Here is a 27615-nt window from a genome sequence, read left to right on the forward strand (position 1 = left end):
TTTATTAACATATAGGAAGCCACATAAAAGCCTTTATTATAAAACTAAAACAGTTTTAAAGAGTGATTTGGCAGCATTGACTTACTTAAGGACTGAAACCTTTTCATTTCCTGTTCAAACATCTCTCAGCTCAAACAATCCCTGCTTATAACTCATTCATTTATTTAAGAGACATTTTGCTGTGTCAGGACATGCCATGACAGGAAAGGCAACTAATAACATTAATTATGGCTGTGTTACATTTACATATACTAGTGCAAGCATCCTCCTATGGGGCATTCATGACACACCAATAAGAAAAAAATTCATCATGATCCCTTTAAAGCCCTGACACACCAAGCAGACGGCAAAGAACTAGTGGCGACGAAGGCCGCCTCACGTCTTGGCCAAAAAGTTGCACTAGAACAAACCGCAAAGACTACAGGCGACGGCCAACCACTATGTATGCTCTGTGCATGCGGGAGAGGAAATAACTCTCCGTGCCAGCAGGCCGCGGTAGTGCGCTGTTATGATACAAGAAGACAATTTTCACGCCGCTGTACAACTCGTATTATAGGTACTTCTAATCGAGAATAATGTCTCAAAAAAGTTGAAAATGGCACTGTTGTGTCAGCCCACAGTGGAAAAAGAAAAGAAGAGGCGGAGTTGGCAAATAAGAAGAAACTGCAATAATGGGTGAAAGCATGGATACTATAGTGGCATGGTCAAGGGGCTTTCCCGAATCTGTGTCGAGAGCTGGAGATAAATGAAACCTCCGAACAGCCAATCAGAGAGATTCCTCTCACTGACCGCTGCTGCCGACACACCACAAACAATAGGGCCATGACCGCTCACCGACGGTCCAACTAGGACCGACGGCCGACAATCTTTCTTTTCTATTTTTGCAAGTCTGATAAATTATTTTAATAAAATGAACTCTATGAAGATGACGCACACAAGAACGAGCTTGAAACTTTTAAAGGATTAAACGATTTCGAAGGACTAAAAAGTAAGACATGTCCACAGATGAATAAGATCAATATTTCTCAACAGTGCATGGAGTCAAAGTGAACCAATAAATTAAGTCTTGCTGTAATTGTTTAGGCCATGAGATGAAGAAAAGGGGTCACTCATTAACTGATATAAAAGGACTTGAAAAACATTACCACTGCAGCAATGTGACCTCAGTCTACACAACAAAGGGGGACTACTCTCTAATTGCAATTAACTTGATGTTAAAAAAGTAAAAAACAGTCTTTGTTTTGACTGTGACCCCTGGGTGGATTTGTCTCATTAAGAAACAAGACTTTGGCCCTTCAGCTGGGGATCATGTTTGCACTGTGTCTGAGAAAAGTTCCTGATTCTCTTCAATGCAGTCTCCACTTGGCATTCATTGTAAAGTTACATGAATTCAACCTGCAGATTCTTCAAACTGGTTTGAGTTTGGTACTCTGTCACAATTGTCCTCAAATCATGTTTTTATTGTATTGTGTTTACATTGTGCATCTGTTTGACTAGTTTGAATCCACCATTCTGCACTCACTAAAATAACTGCAACAGGAAGACAAGCAGACATAGACGTGCCGATTTGATGGATTGCCCGTCTCACACAGGTTCGAAATTTTAATCTTGAGGGCATCCAATTTCTTCCCTGTTTTTTTTTTCTTTTTCATGTCTTTCCAAATGGATTACTGGGTGCATGGAGGCAGAAAGATTCGACTTGGAACTTCAACAAAGATGTAACTCATTATATGCTTGTCATGGTTTTCATTCCAAAATGCTTTTTATCTATTTTTGGACAGATGTTTCTACATGCCAGGTGGCAACATCTGTCCCAAAATAGGGTTTGAAAAACAGCTAAATCTGTCTTTTTTTTATAACAGACGTTCTGAATTGTCGTAGAAGAAAAGCACAGGTATGGTGAACAACTTCATTAATGGATTCATAAGCAAGCGTTTTAGTAAGCCATGGCAGCATGAATGTCAACTAGCATAAAACATCAGCATTATGAAACTGAGACGAACTAATAGAATTCAATCATTCATTCATTTCATCATTCATTTAATTGTGCACACCTTTTTTCACCTTTTCTGACCTTTTAAATTTGATTCAAATGTCTTCCATAGACTGTATATAACATGGACGTAGTCACAGTGATGTCAAACATTCATTTTTGGGGAGGCTTTTTGAAGCTCAACAACCGCTGTGGCCATATTGGAAATGCTTCCTCCAACTAACTTCTGACTGATCAATAAGCCAGCAAAGAGGTGGAAGCTGAGTCGAGTAGGGGTCTCTCAATGAAGGAATTTCCACTGTGGGAGGCTCAACAGAGCCCCCTTTTTTTCTATGTAATAAGCACATTTTTTTATGAATCACGGGTCATAAACTCTCCTGCCAGTATTTTAAACATGACTTTTACTTTTTTAACAACAATGTTGTGACAAAAAGTGACAGAGACAAACGATCCGGCCATGGAACAGAGCAGAGCTGCAGACAGTAGACAGCGCCTGCTGCTGAAGTGAAGCACTGTCACAGCAGCAACAGATATCACCAGAATCACCTCCTCTTGAGCTTTTTCCCTACAAAAAAGCCCAAGCCATTGGTTTTTTAAGAACTTGTACAGTACGATTTGGATACAGAATACATAACTTGACGAGAGAGAGAGAGTAGGAAATTGAGAGAAAGAGAGAGAAAGAGTGAGATAGAGAGAGAACGCACGAGCTGATACGCTGCACAAACCTCACTGAGTTTTGGGCCAATTGAGCTGCTTTTCACATAAAGTACTGAGCCTGTCATTATGTATTCTGTAGCCAAATCGTTTTGCACAGGTTTTTAAAAAACAAACTACTGTTTTTCAGCACCAGGCGCTATGTAGTGTCTGCTGCACTCTGCTGCTGGCATGCACACTGCTCCGTGGTCTGCTACTGATTGTCACAACGTTGTTGTTCAAAAATATTATAAAATAGGTAAAAGTCACAATCAAAATAATCTTGTGGGTCAGATACTATTCATGAGGTGAGAGCTCAAATTAAATGTGTTTCCTCGCAGGGATCTTTTTGGCGCAGATTTGACAAATCCTTTTTTCATTTGACTGTAAGCCGAAATGTTCCCAAAGGGGCGTAGTTACTTTTGGTTTAGGTACCAGTGCAGTGGCCTTTTAGTCTGTCTGAACATTATGGCGGTTACCTCCGTTCACCATCGTTGGCTTGTTTATACGGCAGTCATTCCTTTTTGCGGTTGCGGTGAGTCGGGCATATTAAATACCTTGGCAGTTAAAATCAACCCATCTAGCTCGTCATCTAGCCAGAATATTCCAAGCGATGAAAACAACATGAAAAAAAAAACTGTCTAGGGCACTTACAGTAAGCCTGTTTCTTCACAACTCTTCTGATAAAATTCTTCCCATCTACGACCGAGTACAGCTCCTGTTGCTGTTAAGTCTCATATTGATTACACCTCTCTGACTCGGTCTCCTGTCTCCAAATGTGTGTTTGTTTCCCTGTGTCTACCCCTTAAAACCAGACGGAACAGGTATCACAACATGTATGACATACATCTGAAACCTGCATGTGTCTGCTCAAACTCAGCAGTGCATGAACACACAGAAGTCATGAATGTAGACGCACACTAGATCTTTGTACTACTTAAAAGGCTCTCTCAATATCAGACAAGCCTCGTCTGGTTCCGTGGGGAAGCTCTGCGGGAGTTGTCTGTACATTCTGATTGAAGGAAAATCTCATTACGGATTAGCTGTAAAATATGATTAATGCCAAGAGGGGACAATGCATCATCCGCAGCCACATTACTTACATCCGTATGCTCACGGATAGTGTCCCAGCAGAACCAAGGAGAGTGTGTTTATTAGATATTTCCACTCCCTCTAAAGACATGACCAAAATGAGTTGGTGTGCATAAGGGAGTAAAACGACCAACCAGCCATGACTCAATGTCGAGTTTCACTTTCTGAGAAATGCTTTGATGTATGTTTTAAAGTAGCTACATGTGAATCAGGTTTTTAAAAAAAGGCTTAAGTAGACAACTTTCTCTATATGCATTTTTCTTTTCAAGTGTGTGTGTGTGTGTGTGTGTGGGTGTGTGGGCGTGCAGGAAAGGCAAAAATTGACCTTGGAGGATGATGTCATCTCTTCGTGGAGATGTCCTGAGGGGTATCAGGAGATGTCTGACACAGCCGGTGAAAGATTTGCAAGCTAACCAAATGCTGACAAGGGTCTCTACAGAAACAGTTCAGGTCCCTAGTTTCCATCCTATCATGGCTAAATGTCTCATGGCAGCACATTCCATATATAGCCAGTCCACTATTCAGGATAACAACTACAGTGAGGACTAACATGAAGCAGCAATCCTTTACAATAGAATGTGTATTTTTAGAGCAGTGAGTCAGGACATAGAGGAGGAAATACAGCCATGCCATTAAATCTATTCAGTCAACTACACTATACAGCTCCACAAATACTGAGTCAGGCATACACTTGTGATTTAATAGTCTTGTTAATTTATTTAACATCCTGTCAGGGGTTGAAATTTGACATTTTGATTATATATAATGTGATTTATTATCCTTAAAACCTCAGAATAACTAACAGCTACATTTTTACAAAGTACCTCATGAAACTTTAACATACTGAGCCAATTGTTGGAGAGGGTGTGGGGAACAAGAGGCAAACTATGCTGACTTCTTGAAATGTCCAGTTTTATTATCATTTTGGGAAGAGGTAAATAAAGTTTTCAAGTTCATTTTTCAGTTAAATACACATTTAGAGGTAGAACATTATTTGGGCATCAATTTACTGGAGGTAATAAACGCTGCTGATATTTATCTTTTTAACATTTTGCGAGTGACGGCCATGAAGCAGATAACAAGGACGTGGAAACAACAACATCCACCTAGACCTAAAATATTATTTTTAACTATAGAACAACCTTTAGACAATGAAGAATATACATATCTTCTAAGAGGTGACCTACAGGAAGTACACAATATGTATCCAAAAGAAAGACTTGATGGACTGTACAGGTACATGAAATCTAAAGATCAGTAAAGCGCAAACCCCGCCCCCTCCCACCTACAACGCATTCTGAGGTAACTGTTTTGAATGATGACTGTTTATGACTTTTGCAATAAAGTGACAAAAAAAGAAACATTAACAAATATTTTCCAGAACCATCAAAGTTCCAACTTCTGAACCTTTAGCCTTTAAAATACAAAACTAAAAAAACAAAACTGTAAAAGTTTAAGTTAAAATAATGAGATTCCACTCACTGCATACAAATCAATCATCAGATTATTTTAACATTGGAGATACATTACAACAAACACAGACAGATCCATCCACTTTTACAACTAGCTAAATAGCTCAGACCTTTTTCCAACAACATTTTATCTGTGAGTGTGTTTAATAATATTCAAACAGATAGGTGGCCTTCACATAATGTGTTCACTTAATTATCATCTATTTCCAACAATTAACACCTGTAATTATCTCATTTTTATTCATATTAAATTTACAAGAAGACATTTTAAGAGTTTAAGGTTGAAAAGGAAGACAGTTAGTCTTCTTTTCATATTAACAAAGCACTGAGTCATCCTCTCGGAGCATAATATCGCTGATATGCAAGGACCACAACATACACTGAATATCAAATACTAACTTATAAAAGAGTGATACAAATAAAAGAAAAGTTGTCCCCTGAACTCCTGCAGACAGATGGGTCATGTAATGAGAAACACAGCTGAGAGTCAGATTTTGATCTGTGAAACACGATGTGTCTCTGAGGTCGGGTCAGCCAGCGAGGCCTGTCTGTCAGCCTGTGGCAGAATGAATGATCCCTGGCCATAGCACTGGTCCCCTGCCATTACCTCGATGATATCTCTCCACTGCTAAATGTCACATCAATATTCGCTGCCCGCTAATTAATCTCAGCTTCAACAGAACCTGGTGGCATCTCACATCCTGTTAGAATACAGATGGCTCCATAGCTGAACCTTTAGTCGTTCTACATATTGCCCGGACCAGTCATATGATGCAGTTCAAACACTCTGCAGCTTCATGCATACTTTACGTCTTAAAATTGTCTGAAGGTTTCACCCAGAAAACTTTGTTGGCGAAGGCAGCAGCAGCACAGTTTGACTTCTATTTGATTTCTGGCAGAGGTTACTTCAAGGATAGATGGAAAAGGAAACCATTTCTCAGAGGATGTTCTACAGGAGGATTTAAGTCGGCTGTTTTGTGAGCTGTGTGTTGGAGGTGAGTGATAGCCTGAGAGTTACAAGGATGACATGACACGCGCAGATGATTACCAAAGACCAGCAAGGTCAAATAGCTCAGTGTCACTCCTGTTGCTGTTCAGATGAGCGCAGGTGAATTACAGGGTTGATGTTGTCGTCTGGTCAGGGCCCACTGCTCTTTTTAAAAACCTGTCTCAGCATGGATGTCAAATCACAGCAATTCATGAAATTCACACAGCGTCCATTTTCTTCTGACGTCACGCTCAGCTGTTTGGGAGGCTCAAATGCAAGTCCTATAAACCTTTAGGAGCCTAATGCATCATTATTTCTCAGCTTCTTAACTGATCAGCATCAGAAAATGTAACAGATAGGGAAACTCTGATGCTAATGTTAGCTAAAGATTGGCTGAATGCTACCGAAAGCTTCTTTGACTTCGCTTTAGGAAAATAAGTTATCAAATGTGTAGTTTTACCTTGTCATATATTCACTAAATAATCACTAGCTAGCTCACATTTTTCTTCCCTTGGAATTTAAGCCTTTTCTCTCACAAGTTGTAACACTCATTAGCTGAATAAATAGCACTATCACAGTTTTTTGAGGTAGGAAGTTTTTGAAAGCTAATCTTACTGTGACAAACGATTGACTTTTGTGAAGTTTATCAAATTCCCGGGTTGAGATCATTTGCATTATTTGATTAAACGTTAACCTGGTATGATTCTGAAGGATTACTGTTTGATGTGGTGAGATTTTGGGCATTCAAACATTAATTTCATGCATTCTGGTGAATATTAAAACAACAATTTGTGGTGGAAATGTAATGACGTAAAAGGAGGTATCTGGTGTTTTCTGAAGCAGCCAGTATTATGGTAATGATGATGACCATCTCTGTGCAGTAAAATGTGATTCTTCCTCTTCTCTGCAGTTATCTTGCTCATATTTCTCAAACACTTAAGTCTGCAATTAGCTGAGAGCTCTCATGTCCGCCACACTCACACACTGAGCGGTGGGGTTGACCCTTACAGATCATAATGGCTCTAGTGAAGGTGAAAGCTTCAAACATGTACAGGGGAAGCGAGTCACAACTTGTTAGTCGAACTTTTCTATTAGAATCAACATTAGGAAAAATGAGCCGGCTGTAATTAAGTGACTAGTCGGCTGTTTGGCCAATGGTCAGTGCTTTTTTGAAAGCCTGTATAATCCAGTTTCTTACATCCCCTTTAAAGCAACAAACCTAGAGTATACTTTCTTACATCTAATCTGTCATTCCGTGCATGGTTGTCTAGGAAAGAAGCGAATGGATGCTATTAAGAGCTAAGAGTCTAACCCAGCAAATCGTATGGGTTTGGATTCTCTTCACATAATGTACTGGGGAAGCGCCTCTTTCCCTGGGGTATATATTATACAAATGTATTTTTTTCTATTTAAGTCATGACATTGAGGAGTTGGAAACTATTTAAGGCCCCAGGTGATCCTATAACTCCCCATAGTAAAAGCTTGTTGCTAAAAACCAGAGACTGTAGTCATAGTCCTGAAAATTTGAATTCACTGAGAATCAGAGAGCATAAAGCATGCGGGGACCTTTTTGGATTTTAGAGTAGTGATTTTCTCTGTGGCTCAGATATTATACAAGACTGCAGCACAAGCTCAGCTCTTACCTGTCCTACATAAACCAGCAGTCTGGCATTGAGAGGGCTCTCATCAGGACTCAGCCAGAACTCGGAGTTATCATCAGACGATACAGAGAACTGGAAATCACCTGGAGAGGGAAGAACATGATCAGAGTTTGTGTTAGTGGCAGTGGATATGTATGATCTCAGTATAATCACGGTAGCATCAGAGAAGGCAAGGCCACAGAAAAAAAGATTCACAGGTGTAAAAATTGATCTAAAATTATCACCAACACTGATGGCCACAGTTTCTAATCCTTACATACAAAGTGTGTTTATAGAAAAAAAAACACCATTGCATAAAAGGGGTATGTAAAGCAAACATGAACACAGAAAAGTTTGATCAAAATGTTTAATATTTGAGTATAAAATATGTAAATTTTCTCCATCTATTATTAGTAGGAGCTGCATCAGTAGCAGCTAAGTCTTATTTTTTAGCCTTAGCTGATGCAAGACTGAATCTGTTGCCTGAGAAACTTTCCCTTTTATGTTGTGAATAAAAACGACATATCATTGAGCTGCGGTTGTTTCTCGTCCTTGTAAAGACTGACATGTTTAAATCTGGATGTGTTGGGTGTGTCGGAACATGCAGTATTGTGTGTTATGTAGCAGATATAAAACACAGAGAGATATTGTCTTTCATTGCATAGAAATTCTCCAAAGCATTTTCAATACTAAGCAGTTTAAAAACACTTTGGTCAACCTCGGCTGTTTTAACATTGACTTGACATGTATTAAATAGAAATGTATCCTGAAGGTACAGGTACAGGTATTCAAAGAGAACTGTGGATACATTTCAGATCATTAAATTACATTGTGTCTTTATCTCCTGTAATCTTGGTCTACTTACAAGCATTTCCAAGCAGCTAACAATTAAATTACACTCGATCAAGCTGCAATGCCCCCCTAAAGGTTGCATCCTGCATTGTGAGGTGGAGGGCACTTGTTACGAGTTCATGCAGGAAGCCTGAGAATTGTGTGACCTTTGATACATCAGCTGGAGAGGGCCAAACCACAAGCAGAATCTACATAAAAGACTGAAATGAACACTAATCGAATTAATAAGTTCATATTCTGCAATTTGTGTAAGGGCACTTGGGTGTAAGGCTTTTCAGTTACCATAGCAACTGTTCTCGATGATCGGTCCATGAGGGCAATGAGATTTGGCCGTGAGATCTCTGGCATTCAGCCCTAATAAAAATGTGAATAGCCACTATATTAGTAGCTCTCAGGCATTTGGATTAACAGGGCTGGGGAAATTGTCAGCTCTTATAAAGAACACATGCTCCAAGGCCCTCAGCCCCAGAGGATCGACACGCTAATAAGATGAGCTAGTTACCATCTCTGTAAGGGTGAAGGAAGCCAAATATTCTCAGGCCATAGTTCTTCCACTTCGGAGCCACTGCCAGCTTCTTCACTGTGGTTCTTGTCTGCAATAACAAGCAGGGATAGATTCAGGCCAGACATGCAGCACTTGTTGCATTAACAAATAGAGGGGTAAGCATTGTCAGTTATTTCACCCTACCCATCAATTGACCACTCACTAACCCAGCAATTGTCCAATCATGTCTTAGCAACTGTAACTAGGCACAGCAGGCCTGTAAAGGGCATGATATTTATATGTATGCTTTGGACGTGAGAAACAGTTAGACCTACTCAGTTTCACATATTATTTTTAAGTTATACAAAGATTAAAAATGGAAGAGCAAAAGTGTAAGACGTGTATGAAACACAAGATAAGATTAGATAAGATATACTTTATTGTCCCCAAAGGGACATTTTTCTTTGACTCTGTCCTGCAATAACAAGAGAATAACAAATGAAATACATCAATAGAGATCATACAAAATATAGAGCATTTCATGTAACTGATATTTAACTGCATGAGTAATTAGTTAGCTTGCAAGAAATGATCAAATCTGGCAGGAAAAGCAGCTATCCAAACTAGCACATCATCTCTTGCCAGTAAGAAAACAATAGCAGGCTTCTGTCTGACTCTTCCTCAAGTAAACTAACTGTAGCTTCAAAGTTTACTAAAATTTGATCTAGTGGTAACTTTCCCAATGCTGTAATTGTAAACTGTGAGAGTTCCATGCCAGTATGCAGAGCCTTAAAGGTGTAGGAACAGGAAGTGGAACAGGGTAACTCAGTCTTATCTGTAATACTTACATGAGGATAGAGAGGGAAGTGCAGGTTCTTTCTGAGTTGGGCAACAGAGGAGCCACACCAGTCCTCAAATACATGAAGGTTTGCCTGGCCCTTATACTGCAAACACACAATCACACACAGAGAGGAAACAGGTTAGAGCTTGCAGAAACAACAGCATTACATTTCCTATTGAACAGGTGGGTTATCCTTTAGTACGTCCCCGCCTGAGTGCAAGATTGCCATTTGAACTGCTGGCAGTAGATAGATTTCTGTGCTGAAATGTACTCTTTGTAATTCATGTCTCCGCCACGCAAGAGACATGCATTCTCGGTGATATGTGAAACGCTTCACAGAGTTTAAAATGTTCTCACTACCCTGGGTAAGGGAAGGTGACAGAGAGCTCATCAGGAGTATCAGGGGGAAGACTGTGAGCCGAGCGTGTCTGGAGCAGTTTGTCAGAGCTCATCCCTTGCCCATAGTCTGACATTTGTCTGAATTACACAGGGAAATCACAGGACACAGCAAGGACAGATGGTGAAACCAGTCTGCCTTGGGGTAGAGTTCCCTCACACACAGATGCACACACAATCGGCTCTGCTCATATGTGAGGAAAAAAATGACTCTCAAATGACTTGTGTGTCAGACTGACACTTCTGTGGAAGTAAAGGGGTTTGGGCCACAAACGAACACATCCACACATCGAGATATAGACTTACTAACAGCACATAGAAATTGAGGGTTAGATATGGGGGGAGGGGGGGGGGGGATGTAATATCCTCCAAAAAATAAGAGGCTACAGATGCAGCTTAATGTGCAGATGCACGGTTTAAAATCTGCAAAACAAACACACACATGTGCACAGATGCACAACAGCTTAGTGTCACTCCATGAGCATCTGTCTCAGTGAATGATTTGCAAACTCTGCAAACTTTTCATACCGGAGGATCAACCCAACTACACCAACATGCATCCACACACTGCATCCACACACTGCATCCACACACTGCACCCACACATGCCCCGCTCCGACGTGTGACAACAGTCCCAGCAGGCTGCCACTGTAGCGCTGCCACAGATATTTAGAACATCACACAGAAGTTGAGCAGAAAGTGGATTCCCACCAAATGACTATGAAACGATGCAGTTGGACTCCCTGGTTAGATCAAAGCGAAAAGCTACTTTATTTGATGGGTGTAGCTTTTCTGTGTGTGGAGAGGCTACGAGCTTTGTCGTCAACGAGTGCGAGCCGTCAATCAATTGAGCGAGAAAGGAGTGACCTCAAAGCCGCACAGCCTGTTGTCCTCTCATCAGTGGGATTATTGGGGTGAGACAGAAAGGTGAACACCTCGGTGGAAGCTACTCTGCACTCTGTCTACATTTTAAGTCACAAAGACGTTGATGGAGGGTGTCATGCTCCTTTCAAGAATCACACAGGTATTCTAGCAGATGGCCTGACCCTAAAACAGTTGCATTTCATTCCTCTCCCGTCACTGTGCCCTGCACCCTGACAACAGCAAGGCAATTACAGCTCATGCATCAACCATGAGATATTTTTTTGTTGTGCAAACATGTCAGTCCAGAGCAGTGAGACCCCTGACTTTAGATCTTAAGATTTATATCGACATGCATCAGAAAAGTAAAAAAAGGACTGATGCAAATGCAAATGTAAACTAGGATGAGAAAGAGACAGGGATTTGCCGGGTCAAGAGAGCCAAATCAGAGGGAAACGGTGTGTCAAAAAGATGAACAAGAATATCTGATGTTTAAAAAACGGGAGAGGCAGTGAGAGGGAGGCTAGAGGGATTCAGCAGACGGAGCTTTTTCCTGTGTAAATATGTCTTATGTAAAGCTTTTAATACATTTCCTGAGGGTTTAAAGAGCTACCCCTTTTGTGGCCTGGTGGTCCCCTCCTCACTGCTCCTTTTGTCTAAAAGGAAAAAAAATTATTCAAACACACAATCCCTGTGTAGTCCTGGAGAAGCCAAGGGCTGCAAAGTTGGCTTCTGGCCAGGGGTGCATGTGTATAATTGGCTCTATTTTGTGGGTGACAGCACTGTGAGAGGTCTGTCTGTGCTCTGGCCCTAACAGGATGTTGAATGGCGAGAGAGGGAAGTTATTTGTTTTCCCAATTCTCTGACTTCACCCTGTTATCCTTTTGTTTTCCTGCTTCTGTTTGGGCTTTTGGGAGAGCTGCTTCAGTCTCTGTTATCCCTAACATTGTCTACTCCTCTCTCAGACCTCTCTATTTCTACCTCTCTTTATCCCTCCATCTCCCCCTGTGTGCCGTCCATTGCTCTTCTCTCTGTTTCTGGTTGTTCTGAGCTCAGCTGTTGGCTGACACTTCCCTCTCCCGTCTCCCTCTATCTTGTTTTTACATCCCTCCTGACTCCTCATTTAGGACTGACGGATAAAGAGACACTCTCATTAACAGTTTGCGTAGAGATGGTAACATGAATCGCCGTATTTTTCATGGTTACCTCAGTTGTGTGTGTGTGTGTGTGTGTGTGTGTGTGTGTGTGTGTGTGTGTGTGTGTGTGTGTGTGTGTGTGTTGTACAAGATGACTGTGCAATGGCAGCTTGTGTCTTTTGAAACAACAGTCTTTGTACAACATGTCAGCTTACATTCACAGACAGTAATTGGCAAAAGAAGAAATGGAACGACTGCTGTTGCCTTTCTTTTCTCCTCTACTCTCTTCATTTGTTATCTTCTGATTCTTACACGAAAAACCAGAGACGGACTTCAGCGGCGTTCTGTTTACAAGGACGAGCTTTCTTATCAACAGACGAGGAAGATCATAAAGTAACTGTAACTGTACCCTCCCACACTTAACACATTTACTGTCAGCTAAACAGACTCCTGGCAAAACTGCATAAGAAAAGCTCAAATCAAACTAACACAATTTCCACCCTTTAGCCTCAGCACTAAACCCCCTCAGACTTAAATGACATCAGACATGTAGTATGTGAGGGCTTGAGGCATAAAAATTAGGAATGAGACACACCATCATGACATCACATGTTGCCTAGAAACAAAATGTCTCATTAAATGATAACCTAAAAGCTAATTTTTAGTGTATTTTTGTCTTACATCGCAATATATTTTAGCAAACTATCAGAAGAAAGGTGATGAGGTTAATTCCTTTGAGAATATTTCTCCAAATAAAACATACAACTTGCTACAGGTAACACCCAAAGTGATTAAAGTAGATGTTACATATTTGTGTTTTTCCTGTTATGTTCATGCTAACTTTAGAACCTTTAAAAAAATAATTGCCAGGAACAATCAGACACAAAATCTCTTCAGCAAGGGAGTCCTGATGAAGACAGTAGCATAAAAAGTTCCACACAAATAGCAAACAGACCAAAATACACAAAAATGTCATCATTCCACTTTGCCGGCTTAAGACAGGACTGTGACACCTCGTCTTTCCTGTTAATGTTAAGGGGACATAATTGTTACTGAGACGTAATGGATGGGGGGGAGCAGTCGTCCTGCTGCTGAGCCAGCAAGGTTAAGAAATGGCGTCGCTGCACGTCGGGGCTGACAGGGCGTAACAGCAGTTGTGTGTGTGCCTCTGAGTGTGTGTGTATGAAGGTGGCACTGTTTGTATACACATTGTTCCTCCTGTACTTCTGCAACGCCTTAACGCACCGTAAAATCACACAATATCACGCCTTTCAGGGGTTTAATGTAACAGTACAGAGGCAGAGTGACGTCAGGGATTTGTTACAGAGCTGCAGCAGAATCTCAGATCAAAAAGGCCTTTTGTTCATGTTTGGTTTATCTATTTTTCAAACTGTTGAATACGTCAAAAAGGCCATCTTCTGGGAAAAGTAAAAAAGCCTTTGTTCAATGACTTTTACATAATGAAATTGCTAAAAACCTATCCTGTTAATAAACTAGCTTACAACAGAACGTGGCAGACTGTGTGCTGAGAGCTACGCCCTGAAGAAGGCTGCTTGTGCCGCTACGTAGCTCGTTTCTTACCATGATCTCTTTTAAGAAATGTCATAATGAAATAGCCAACTATACTAGAGCTTTGGTTTTTCCTCACCAAAGGGCACCTTCAGCACACTTTGCATGAACTATTGAACACTTCATTGATAATTTGTTTACATGTAGTGAGGTTGGACTATTGCATCCATCTGCGTAAGTCCAAAAGAAAAGTATGCAGACATAAAGACTTAAGGAAAGTGCGTTAGAGCATTCCCGCTCTTTATGATTGCGTTGTGGGACAAATAAGCACTCACACACTCCATCATTGTGGAGATTGGGATTGCGGTATTCAGTCATTCAGATCGTATGATGGTATCCTGTTTCACTAGGCTTGAGCTGGTGAGCCTTTGGTGAGCTGATGCAGCAGTCAGGCTCAAAGTGGCTATCTGTCAGGCTAATTGCTGACATGATAAGGATAAGACTAAAAGAATTAGGCTCATATTCAGAAGAAACTGCAGTGAAGTGTTCTATGTCTCCATTGATTTTCGCCATTACTTGGAAGCTGTCATTTTTGCTGATATACATTCACCGCACTGATACAAAAAAAACACACCAGTGAATGACTTCTGATAGTCTGTAGTCAATCAAAAAACAGAGCACATCACACAGTTGCAGATCAAATGTAGAAATATGTCCAAATAATAATAAATGTCATTTGGATTTTTGTTTGTCTTTATTCCTACATAGAAAGAACTCCAAGTTTCCAAGAAAGTTTACAGACGCTTAAGTTTTTGATTTCTGCGGTCTTCTGCAGTAAAGCAAAGATTGTATGAATTCAAGTTCAGACATAAGCTGCATGCAAACATAATTAACCAGTATCATGTAGATTACGAAAATGATCTGACTTCTTCCCCCATCTTTGCACAAACTTATATCAGGAATAATTTCTTAAAACAGTTATTGATAACATAAATAAAGAAACTAAAACAATGTGCATTCATAAACATCAATCGCATTTAAATGCACTTTTTTAGAGAAAATTATTTGAATATTGATATAAATTATTTCAAGATTTAAGTGTTCAGGAGCCAGCCATGCTTTTTATTGTTTGTCCTCTCATCACTGGTGTGTATATGTGTGTGTATTTCTGTGTGTGTATTAAAAATCAACTAGTAAGTGCATTCAAATATGGCTGCAATCTGAAAATACACCTTAAAAAATGTTTAAAGAGTACATTTATAAAGACCGCTATGGGTAGATATATAAGGTTTGGTAAATTGTAAATATTCAATACTTTGATAGTCCTAGCAAATGCCTGATTGTAAACTTTTTGACAGTGCTTTGACATTTAGTCAGTTTTTGCCTTTTACAGGGTGATCTTTTTCTTCTTCTTGTGGATTTAATTTGTGGTTTGCAGTCTCTCTTGAGCCAGAATCCCTCTATCCTTTCCCATCATCTTTGTCTTCATCCTGCTTCATCCACCCTCATCATACTCCAGATTTAGTCCTCTATATAATCTCAAGCTGCCACATGTTTCAAAACAACAGAGCACCTATAGCTCTGACTGACATTAAGTAAGAGAGGGGAGGAGAGGGAGATGGATGGTACACTGAATGCCATCTGTCAAATGTGATGACAGTTGTAAGAAAAAAAAAAAAAAGCCCGGATAGTGAAATGACAGGTGCAGGGGAAGAGAGCCGAGTAAAGAAAAACAAGATGTTAAAAATAAAATATTATAGAATAAACTGCTCAGTTTAAGAGGCTGTCCTGAACAGCACATTAACTGTGTTGCCTATCTTCCTCAAAGCACACATTTCTTCCCCCATAACCACATCTCTGTGAGCTTGTCTTAGCATATCTCTGTCTCCAAAGCTCCACAGTATCTCCTCTCTCTCACCCATCTGGTCACACTATCACACAGAGAACAAATCAGACTCTCTCTCTTTTTCTCCCCCTCTCCTCCTCCTACTCCTCTGGGATGCTGTCTCCCTTTTCTCAAAAATCTGGTGCAGCCTTCTGCGCTCCTGCTGGCAGGAAGGCGCTGACAAATGGCCACTCGGCGCAGGCACTGACGAGCACTCGCACAGACTGACACTGTAAATCCCCCTTGGATACGAAAAAGTGTGACATGATGTTCCTGGCAAGATATACAATAGTAATCAGTCTATATATCCCATATGTATAGTATAGGAGGTATGACATTACAGCTCACTGTTGATATGTTGTAACCTGTGCTTTACAGCCATTTTACTACGCTTCATTGCTAAAATGTTTTAGTTTAAAGGTCACATATTATGCTCCTTTTCAACAAGTTTAAATAAGTCTCAGGGGTCCCCAAAACCAGTAGGTGAAGTTTCTTGTTCTAAATCCACTCTGATCCTGTATTTGAACATGCCTATAAACCCCTCTATTTCAGCCCAGCTCAGAACAGGCTGTTTCTGTGTCTGTACCTTTAAATGCAAATGAGTTGTGTCTGACCACGCCCCTCTAGAAGGGATAGGGAGGGATGGGCTTGCACCATGCCCAATTGTTTACGGTCAGAAGGCAGACTCAGTGGGCAGAACGAAAACTTAGCTGTGGGAGTTTCACCCACCTGGGGGAGGGGTTACTGCCCTTTGTGATGTCATCAAGGGAAAATATCCGAAAAAGGCCTGTTTGAGCACAATTTTTTTTTAAAGTGGAGCAGGCAAAAGATGGAGAGTATGGACTTTTGGGTACACATATATTTATGTGGATTTCTGGAGGGCAGTTAGAGGGTTTCTCCATTTTAACTCATCTTTTTCTGCATGTTATTGATTCAGGTAAGAGGAAAGAAAAAGAAAGCAGGATAAGGAGGTAGGGTATAGGGAGGGAAAAAAGGATGGGGTTCAAAGGTGCAGAAGGTTTTTGAAAGGAGAAACTGTCTGCGGAGAGATAATGAGAACTCATTTCACAGAGAGGAGAGCAGCAAAAAAAAAATGGAAGACAAGGATCATATGATCTAGATTCCAGCCTCATCAAGTACTGTAATGAGGGTTTGTATAATCTGCCATCTGTCCCACAATTACATGTCTTCTTTCATGCCAGGGATATAACATGAGGGGGATGGATGTGGATATGTAGAAATGATAAACGTGAGAAGAAGAAAGGGGACAAGGAGATTTTTCTTTTCATCCTAGACAAGCTGTCGATCACTCACCCGCCTGTGTTTATGCAATCATATGTATACCTCCCTTTGTCTATTCGTTTGGTTTCTTTTAACAGACTGATAGAGGAAAGAAGGAAAGAAAGACTGAAGATATAGAGGGTAGAGACAGAAATCACACTTCTTCTTCTCCAGCGTTCTCCCTCTGTCTAGTCGAAAAGAAAATAATCGAATCCTCCTCCAGTCTTGTCACTGAGTTTTTTTTTTACATATGTGAGGAGCCAGCTGTGACGACTGCTCCAACCTGAGTCATGTTCAGTGTTGTGCTAGAATTTCTTCCTCACTTTCCTCCTGAGAGATAAATAAAAGACGTTTTTTTTGTTTTTTTCTTAAGGGAAATTACATCAAAAAAATAATATAGACCAACCAGAGAGAACCAAAGTGATGTACAAGAATGCTTTCCTCCATCTTTGACAAACCGCACTATCACTATCTGGTCTAAAACCTTATGAACATCAGACCCACTCGCTGAAAGTATTGACAATAAATCCACGATTAAAAGTTGGTTCATGACTCCTAACGTGGGATAGTTACTCTTAAAGACATCATGAACGCCACTCTGATATCGAAGTCGGGATGAATTCAGCATCACTAATCCTGCTTAGTATCACTTTCTCTTTGCTCTTGACAAAATAAAAAATGTTCATTATACTCAAATTCTCTCTGTATCCATGTCAGCTTTGCTCCAAATGGCTGTTTATCCCTTCATGCCTGAGTCTCAAAGAGCAGCAAGCACTTTTTCTCTTTCTATGTGATCTCTATCCCGTGTCGGTGTCCTTGACATGCTGGTGTCCTTGACAGACAGAGGATGTCCAGTCTACAGCTGCATATCAACGCTAATCCTCAGTCACCTCTGGATCAGATCACCAGCTGGAAATCCTCTAAATCACAAATAGTGGCTGGAAACAACTCGCTGAAACCTAGTGTATAACCTAGTGTTTTTGACTTCTTTGTTTCCATCTCTATCTCATTATGGGTGAACTCATTAGAGGAAAAAAATCAGATCTAGATTGTTATATTTTGCTAGTCTGAATTCGACGTGACCTCTGCTAGTCTGTGGCAGCTGCCATATGGCACCGCTCTACCCCCCACCAGCCCGAGTCTATACGCCTCAGACCTCTGCCATCTTGGCTGTTCATCAGGAACACAAGTTAGTGCTGGTAATTAGGACCGATAGCTAGTGAGTGAAGCGGAGGAAGAGCGGCTGCTCTCCGAGATTTCTGACAGACTAGGCTTCACGTAGCAGATATGAGAGAGATGAAGAGAGTATGAGATTTTATTTTTGAGGATACATGTTTTTAGAGGTGCTTGACATTTTTGATCAAATAATGCTCGATCAGCAGAATAGCCAGAGGAACCGAGTGACATGTTGCTTTATGAGTGGGCTGGAAATGAGTCAGAGAAATGGCATGTTGCCTTCTGCAAGTGAACTTTGATGCTTGTCGTGCCTAATGTCGTGTAAAATGTGGTTGGTGCAGATGTTAAAAAATGTCTTTCCCTTTTGAGGCTGCTTCTACAATGAATAAGGAATAATGTTTGGTCAGCGGAAACACGTCAATTTTCTTTTTCTTTTTTTTTGGTGTAAACACATCCTGTGATGTTAACAGATCACCAGTAAAAAATGATAAAACAGAAAGCAAGGAAATTCAGATTTGAAATAATAAAGTGTCTCTCTGAAGCTAATGCCATCATTTATATGTGTGGAGTTAGTCTTCATGGTCTAGATGAAGATAGTTTGTTTGGCTGCAGTCCTGGCACGGCTGTTAAATATCAATGTGGCTTCTCATTTACTAAGTAGCGCATTATAAACTAAGCCAAAAGCAGAGTCCACGGTTTGATGCAGGCCATTCAATATTCAGGCAGCAGATGTTTTTAGGCCGGATGAGATTAAAAAACAGATATGAGCCACATATGTCAGTTTAACAAACAAAAATATCATTTTAGCATATTTAACGTGATTCATGGATCTATTTTCTATATGCTGCCGGGGTAAGGAGAGGAAACGCTGGCGAACTTCAAAACCAGCTCGCCTTGGAGAGTCCACTAAAATAAAAGAACATATGCTGTGACATTATCAGGCAACACACTGTGTTCAGCACCCCTGTAATGCTGCCTTGTGCAGAAGATTATATTCATAATGCTTTGCAGAAGCAGCAGGAAAGCCCAGGCAGTGAATAAAAGAGAATCGTATAAAAAAAAAAGTCAGAACAGCTGCAGTCAGACTGATCGAGTTGGGAAAAAGAAAACGTACGCTACAGTCATTTTCATAGTATTATCCATCTCAAGCCGAGAGTTACCTTTTCTACTGTTTGCTCAGAACTACACACTGTGCTGTTCTGCAGAGATAGTCCAACTTTACCCCAGGTAGAGAGCGACTAATAAATCATATTTTGCAGATTAAATTTGCATACACGACACACATACACACACACATGCACACACACAAGACTACACACACAGTCCTTTAATTAAACTCTGCTGAACAGGTTACAAATCTAGAGCTGCTTTCCTTATCACAAATCCTCTGCTTAATTGCCCCGTCTGCTGCTCCCTTTGTTCACGCGGGTGTATAAACTACATCAGTAAGTGAGCTGAAAAATTGGGGTGAGCTAAATCAACTTGTAATCTGCACGTCAAAGTAGCCTTAAAATATGACCCACTAATGGTTTTGGATGAAACATTATCACTCCCCACTCGCATAATTTATCATCATAACCATAAGGCACATTTTGTTCTTCACATGAAATAACCAGAGAATGACTAGATCTCTATTTGCCCTCACATATCAACTTTATTTAAGAGGACAGCTGAAAGCAAATGAGAGTCCGACAGCAGCTTGCTAAATTATAACGCACAAAGGCAAACACTCAATTATAAAAACCAGTGATGAAGCAGCATTCATGAAACTATGTTCTCAAAGGTTCACTAATAAAACATTGGTGCCTGTGTGTGTTGCCAGATTGAGCTGATGAGTCACATCAATAGAAAAGTAATTGAAGGGCTCAACATAATAATCCTTTATATGCCCGATAGACTGAGGTTAATACAAGAGAATGATTAAAAGTGTACGTCTAAGACACAAAAATAAAATCCTGCTACAGTACCTCTGGTTTCCATGGCATTTTCTTGTGTCGCTGGCTGAGAAACTTCCTGATGTGGGTGTGGTCTCTGCCATCAGCCCGTCCTGTGATTGGCTCATCATCCTTGAGGGAAAAAAATAAGCAGAAACCAGGAAAAACTTATTCAGTGAACTACACAGAAAATTGAAGCAAGACATGGAAATTGATTGTGGATTTGAAACATCATTCCACAAATACATGAAAGCATCCATTTATCACTGAGGACTGACCCTTCTTTATATGATGAAATAAAGTAGCTAAAACCACGGCCCTTTCTAACTCACGACAGCACTATGGCATGTACTGTGCATTAAACCGAGCTGAGAGTACCACACACATAAACAAACACCCACGTGTGGCCAAGAAGTCACAAGTTTATATCCTCAGAAGGCTACTACTAAGACCCTGAGGAATCTTCCCCTCACCATTCATTCCAAATCCAGCATTTGACTCACCAAAGCCCTAATCTCCAACAAACTCCAACCATCCAACCTGTCTGCCAAGATCTCCTCTCCAGGGAGCCTTGAACTCTCCCCCTGATCTGGAATTAAGCCCGGCTGTCCAGCCAGAGCACCGCAGGGCTCTTTCTCTGCGGCCTGCTAAGAGGCATGTTAATGTTAATGCTGCGGTGTGACGGGCAGGACAGTAACACAGCAGAGCTAGTTTCTCGGCCAGCTACATGGAGATAAAGGGCTGCTGGGCTCCCAGAGGAGCAGGAGGGACGGAGCTGCAGAGCTGCTAAATGAGTGGCAAAGCATCATCCATTTAGCAGGGATGTCAAAGAGAGGAAAACCTCTACTAAGACACACTGGGGATGTTTTCAGCACCCCTGAACCGAGGTGCTTTTTTCAAGTAGCCACCTGTGTTTTATATGAATCAGGGGAGGAAAAAGATTTATTTTCAGAGTGGGAGAAGTAGAAAGACCGAGCTGTCGGAAGCCAAGCCTTTGATTACTTTTTAACTTCCCTGGGAGAGAGATGAAGGAGGACAGGGAAGGTAATAATGATGAAGAAATGTGACAACAGACTCCTCTTTTTTCTGACACCAGAGGAGTGTAAAAGTCCCCCATGTTTGTCAGTGCAGCCGAAGAAACATCAACACGCTACGGCACTAGCCTTGACAGACACAAATAAACACTTGGAATCACATGGAGACCCATTCAGTGAACCACTTACTGTAATATTCATATTGCATCAGCTGAGTCTCTAATGAAAGCACGGCATAGTTATTAGTGAAATTCAAATCATAGAGAAGTCATGAGTTGTTTGGAAATGAAGCTAGACCAATACAGAGATTTGAGCTCCAGCCGATACTGATCAGCTGTCAAATAGCACATTAGTTACAATAAAAAATACTTATTGGTAGAAAACATGGAGTCATGACATTTGGCTAACTAACATTGACATTACAACTCTCCGCTACTACGGTGGTATTTTTAAAATAATTACCTCATTATAATTGAGAAACCTTTTTTTTTTCTTTTTAAGGATTATGCATGACCTTTAATTGACAGGACAGATATGTAGACTGAAATGTAGGGAGTGGGCATGACATGCAGCAAACAGCGTCAAGAACAGGAATCTGTATTCCCACAAATAGACAATAGGGGTGGCTGTGGCTCAGTTGGTTGTCTGTCAACCGGAAGGTTGGGGGTTCGATCCCCAGCTCCTGCAGCAACATGTCAAGACACATAGCCCCGAATTGCTCCCACTGCCGTTGGCGACTTATGCACGTGCGTTCATGGGATTAGTAGTCAGAACACGAGAAAAGCGCTATACAAGCTCAAGTCCATTTACCATTTACCATTACCTAGGTCAATTGAGCAGATTAAAATCATTTGTGAACAGCCACTTAAATAAGTGGGAGAACAAAGCACAACACAAAATACATGTGGTTATGTATTCTGACGTTTTAATAGCCGACCCTCCCCCACCCACCCCTTGTTGCCACCTGCACAACCACAGATATATCCATTCTGTGGAGAACACTGTATAGCCTCTGTACATGGGGTGCCTGCCCTTCAAACTGAGCTATACCAGCACCAAAACCAGTCTTTCGGGATGGCTCATTAACTATGGTATGAGATCAGTATATTGACTGACATGTTTGCCGACACCCTAAAGCCAGTACACGATTCACAATACCCGATACCCCATAGCCAAACTATTATACCCAATATAACCCATACATTTGATTCCTAGCTTATACCATACAGGATACCCGATACTCTATTCCTAATACATTAAACCCTATACGATACCCTTGTATCTAAAAAACTAATTATAACTGATTACCTGTGCGCAATACCAATAATAACCAATACATCATACACAATAACCAATAACCAAAACCCTATACCGGATACATGATACACAATATCTGATGCCTGAGTCTGCCTAAAATGTGTCACACAAGTTATTTAAAATGATAATTTTTAGTTCCAGAAGACTGCAGTTGATCAGAGATCACCTTAATGTTTGCCAGTTAAGATTCGACACATCTATTTGAAAGTGAGGTTCAAAAAATTATATTAAAAGCATTCAACTTATAACTCTTAACTTTCAGTTCTGCAGGCGTTTCTTTTCTCAGAATTCACAACACTGCAGTCCCTCATTAACACTTTGAATTATTGAATGCATCCTTATGTCTGAGGTGTTGTTTTCTTGTCACAAACAAAGCATCGTGTTGCTCTCACTTTCAACCAAACTCGGACCTTGGGCTATCTCTGTGACACTGTCTCTGTGTGCTCGCCGGCAGCCAACCAAATCACCAAGAGCTTGTTGTTCCTGTCTCTTCAGCTGGCCCCGCAGTCGGCTAATCAGCTTTCAGAGTTAGAACAGGTGTGATGACTGGTTGGGTGATAAAGAAAGATTATCCGTGTAGGTAAAAAAGCTTTGTGATCTGCTGGTACTGATTGTGATTTTAAAGAGACAGAGGTTTAGAAATAATATGTTGTCAACACTAAAAGAGCAAACTCTGAATCACTGCTTGCTCACTGGTTTCCTAAAGCGATGGCTCAGCTTGTTCCACCTCGCAGTCTGCTTATTGATGCAATACTTAAAGGTACAGTTCAACTCATTGACCCAAGGTTGCACTCCATCCGTCATCAGCTGTAACTTTTTATTCCTCTGTTATGCGTATTGACTTTAAACTTTGGCAAGATGTAAAACAAATAGGTATTATATTTGCTGTGACTCATTACTTTAGAGTTACAAGCTCTAACTTCTAAGCAGATTTTCCTGGCATTGGGCCCAGAATTGCATTGTCATGTTGCATTGATAATTAAAGTTGATGCTAAGGGGCCTGTTGGATGGCCTACGTATTAAACATTGCATCAAGGCAAACCGGGGAATATCAATCACACTGATGAGACGGCCTATTTATCATATGTTTACATTGCTGTTTACCTTGTTGACTTCCACTCAAATTGAATGACGAATGGGCCATAAACAAAGTGTGTGTGTGTGTGTGTGTGTGTGTGTGTGTGTGTGTGTGTGTGTGTGTGTGTGTATGTGTGTGTTTCTGCTGTGGGAGCAATGCATCAGAGACAGAGTGAGGGAGATGAGCATTTAATTACAGCTAAGCTAACTTGTTTCATGTGTGAACACGCATTGTGGAGCTGTTAATCTCAGAAGGATTGATTGATGGATTAGCTGCCGGATCAGTGAGTGAGCTCCGGTCACTGATATCCATCCATCCAGCCATCCAAACAGTCAGAAAAAAAACAACAACTCTAGTTGGTGCTAGGCTCCCTGTAGTCTAAAAAACAGACTCCCAAAGTACACAATCCAAATGGATGACCTTGCTCATCCAAGCCAAGGGAAACAGCTGGAGCCAGTGTCCTAGAATACCAATGAGTTTAATTAATCTCCCTTATTAAGCACAAATAAGCACCAGTCTGCAGAAGGGGGGAGGGGGGGGGGGGGTGTGTGGGAGAAAGAGGCGAGGGGAGATACAGCAGAGCAAGTATTAATAAATTAGTCGGAAAATGTTACACCCAAAATAAAGGTTTAAATATGTATGAAACCCCTGTCCCCAACAAAAGGGTCCAAAGCGTATGCCTGCACCAATCACATTCATCGTGACCCCTAGATGGTCCATTACCCCCCCTCCAATCCCCAGCCACACAATTCCTAACTTTAAGGCCCTCACTCATTTTCTATATATCTTAACATACATTTTTATGTATTTAACTATCCCATGTAACAGCATAGTGCACAGCCCTCATGCACTCACCCACACTTATCAACCTCACCCTTCTCTTGTTATTTCAGTCTTTATTATACAGGTACCTGTGGGTCAATTTAGCGATGTTGGTTTTTATTTCATTCTTGTTTTGTGTTTGAGTTTTTGGTGTTGTCTATGTTGTTGTTGTTGTTGCTTTCCTTGGGGCCATCGTTTCACGACACAACTCTGTCATGTTCTTTGTGTCAACAACAGGAAGAACAGAAAGCCTTTGTTGTCACTAAACACAAGATCCATGAGTTTAAGAAATGCTTTCAACGTTCATAAATTTACAGTAACAAAGAAAACACACATACAAGTAACAGTGTATATTACACAGTCGACAATGAATATTGCAAAGTAAAACAATGACTTGAACCAGCAGGTTATACTGCACTGCTTATAAAGAAATATTATAGCACCAGGCACAAAAAAAAGAGCCATGAGCCTTTGCCTCGATGCATTGCGCCATCTTGAAAGGAAAAGCCTACCTATTTATTACAAGAGTTTCTTTAATATTGTAAAATATTTTTGCAGGAGCCCATTCCAGCACTGCTTTGATTCAGTTAAGCCGAGAAGGCTCTGTCACACGGCCCATGACTCCTATAGCAAGAGTGTTCAGCCACATTCAATGTGCAAGGTGATAGCCAGTGTGGAATAATTACATCTTTCCAATTTCACATTCATGTTAACTGTCTGTGCGAGATATATATATTATGCTAATTAGTCCTAGAAATAATATAGAGGGTTCACATTTTTCTTCCTATACTCTCTCTGAATTAACAGTTGCTCTTGCTCACTGGCTCTACATTTCTCATGTTATTAATCTATCCAGCAGGTGGGAAACATTCCAGGGTGACATTTACTGTAGAGATGACTAATCACAATGATTCATCTCCAAAAATAAAAACTATGAAGAAAACTGCTCTCAACTGGTGGTGCTGATGTTTATACATTTCTGTTTTTATTTTTATTTTGATACAGGACAAAATGTATTCAGATACATCTCATTGTGCGTCAGACACTGTTGGATAAGAATGTGACAGCGCATATCACTGTGTAGCAGGCATTTCCAATCTATGTGACAAGACGGCACTGGCTGTGATGCATAAGCCGAGACATTTCAACAGGGAGAAAAAACAAAAACAGCAAGATAAAAAGAAAAGGGTGAAATAAATGGGAGGGACTGAAAGAGAAAGAGAGAATGAAGACATAAAAAGTGGCAGGCTGGAGACAGAGAAGAAGCAACATAACACAAGTCAGATGAGCGGAGACGAATACAAACGAGAGTAAAGGTGCCCGATGGAGCAATAAAGTGAAAAAGAAAGCCTGACTGGAGAGAGGATCTTTGATAGGTAGTACACAGTCCGGCCCGCTTAAATCCCTTCAGCACAGCGAATGTCTCAAGCGACTGCAGACTGCCAGAATATCTTTCCTGCCTCTTTTTACTGAACAGACCAAACAGACCAGTGTCTGCTGGGTTTCAGAGTAGTACCACAAAAGCGCTGTGAAGTCCACATTCACCAGCACTGCAGCTATCTATGCAATGGGACGAAACCAGACATGTAGTTTCTTCACACCACAGTGGTACTATTGGAAACACAAGAATCAATTCATCCTCATGGAGCTTTAACCTTTTATTAAAGGAAGACATTTCTCGTGATAGTTTTATTTCAATCAAAGCTCAGACTGAGACAAAGGCAGGTTCTCATGGCCACTTCCACCTCTCTATACAGATACTTACAGTACATCAAGCAGCCCACATTGAAAGGAACATCCAATAGGAACAAAACATAGAACACATTCTAAGTACCTTCCAATGCCAACTTTATAGTTGCATGTAAATGACCTGTTGTGGTTCCAAGAACAGAAAGCAGGCTGAGTACACCCGGCAGGTCATAGTCATTCCTAACATTTCGATTCTTTCTATTTTCTAATACCTGGCAGAATCTTAAAGAAGAGGAACAACCAGGAAGTGAAAGTGTGATTTCTAAATGGTCCACAAGATGACGAATGAAAGGAAGTCGGACAAAGACGGAGATGATGTGACTCACTTTTCTCTACTTCACCTGAGAGGGCCAATTATTCTGCCTCAACAGAGAGAGGCAAAGATTTACTGAATTACCATCACAAGAGTCTTGTGGGGATTGAAAAGCGTGATTATACAAGTCCTTGGACACAATCGAGGGAGAGAGAGCCCTACAGGATACAGGTGATAATGAGGATGTTTTCATTGTGTGACCTGTGTGTATCCTATTCTTCACAAACCGCCAAAACTGTGAAATTCTTTGATTCAAAATGACATTTTTTTCTTTTCTTTTTTTTTTTTTTTTTGGGGGGGGGGGTCTTTATTGGAGAGACCAGAGGCAGATTCAAACCTGGGCTGGCTGCTTCGAGGACTTCAGCCTCTGTACAAGGGGCTCACAAACTCACAACGACAGGACTTCTTCTACGATGGTCATTAGATATTTAAAATTCAGCATGTTAACATAAAACATTCGTTTGAAAGCAGGGAGAAGCTGTCAGATAAGAGCTTGGTATATTTAACATAGCCACATCAGCAAACACTGCTGGAAACTGAAAATCAAATCTTAGCCCGCTGACTGCCGTATGTTTGTTATGCTGCTCCTGCTCTAAGGCCGCTAATGATCAGGATTGTCCTGAGAACCACCTAAGTGATCCTGGATCAGCACTCGCGGGTGCCAAGAGGCTGAATAAACCTGCACCCTGATCTCACAATCATCCGTTCTAGTCTATTTCAGTAAGAATGCAGCTTTGGGAGCCCAAATGCCTTTACATCCAAATCCTTATTGGTTTTAACAAAGTGGCTGGCACTGGCGAAGATAAATCAGCCCGAGCGCATTCAGTTAAACTATTGCAGAACAAATCCCAGCCAAGAGAGAGAAACGGAGTGCAACTATTTTTGTCTCGCTGCTTGCATTATTCATGACAGAAATTACACGCCGGTCAATGGAACAGTAAGAAGGCTGGGCGAGGAAGAGAGGGAGAGAAATGGAACATAAATAAAGGACGACTGCAGTCAACAATAGACGTGATAGAGTCAGTGGCTCCAATTCATTGTTTGGAAGATTAATGGTGCAGAGATGAGT

The 27615-nt window shown here is 40.8% G+C and overlaps 1 protein-coding gene across 1 annotated transcript in view; it reads right to left on the reverse strand.

Annotated features, from left to right (window-relative positions):
* Positions 1 to 27615, reverse strand: part of b4galnt4a (beta-1,4-N-acetyl-galactosaminyl transferase 4a) — a 158513-nt gene that overhangs the window by 50176 nt on the left and 80722 nt on the right. Inside the window, exons 3-6 of the mRNA XM_020641850.2 lie at positions 20267 to 20365; positions 10063 to 10158; positions 9233 to 9323; positions 7882 to 7982 (exon numbers count right to left, since the gene is read on the reverse strand). Coding sequence (XP_020497506.2) covers positions 7882 to 7982; positions 9233 to 9323; positions 10063 to 10158; positions 20267 to 20365 — 387 coding nt within the window. The remainder of the gene's footprint in view (positions 1 to 7881; positions 7983 to 9232; positions 9324 to 10062; positions 10159 to 20266; positions 20366 to 27615) is intronic.

The sequence above is a fragment of the Labrus bergylta genome, chromosome 7 (assembly GCF_963930695.1).
Source record: "Labrus bergylta chromosome 7, fLabBer1.1, whole genome shotgun sequence".
NCBI classification, from domain to species: Eukaryota; Metazoa; Chordata; class Actinopteri; order Labriformes; family Labridae; genus Labrus; species Labrus bergylta.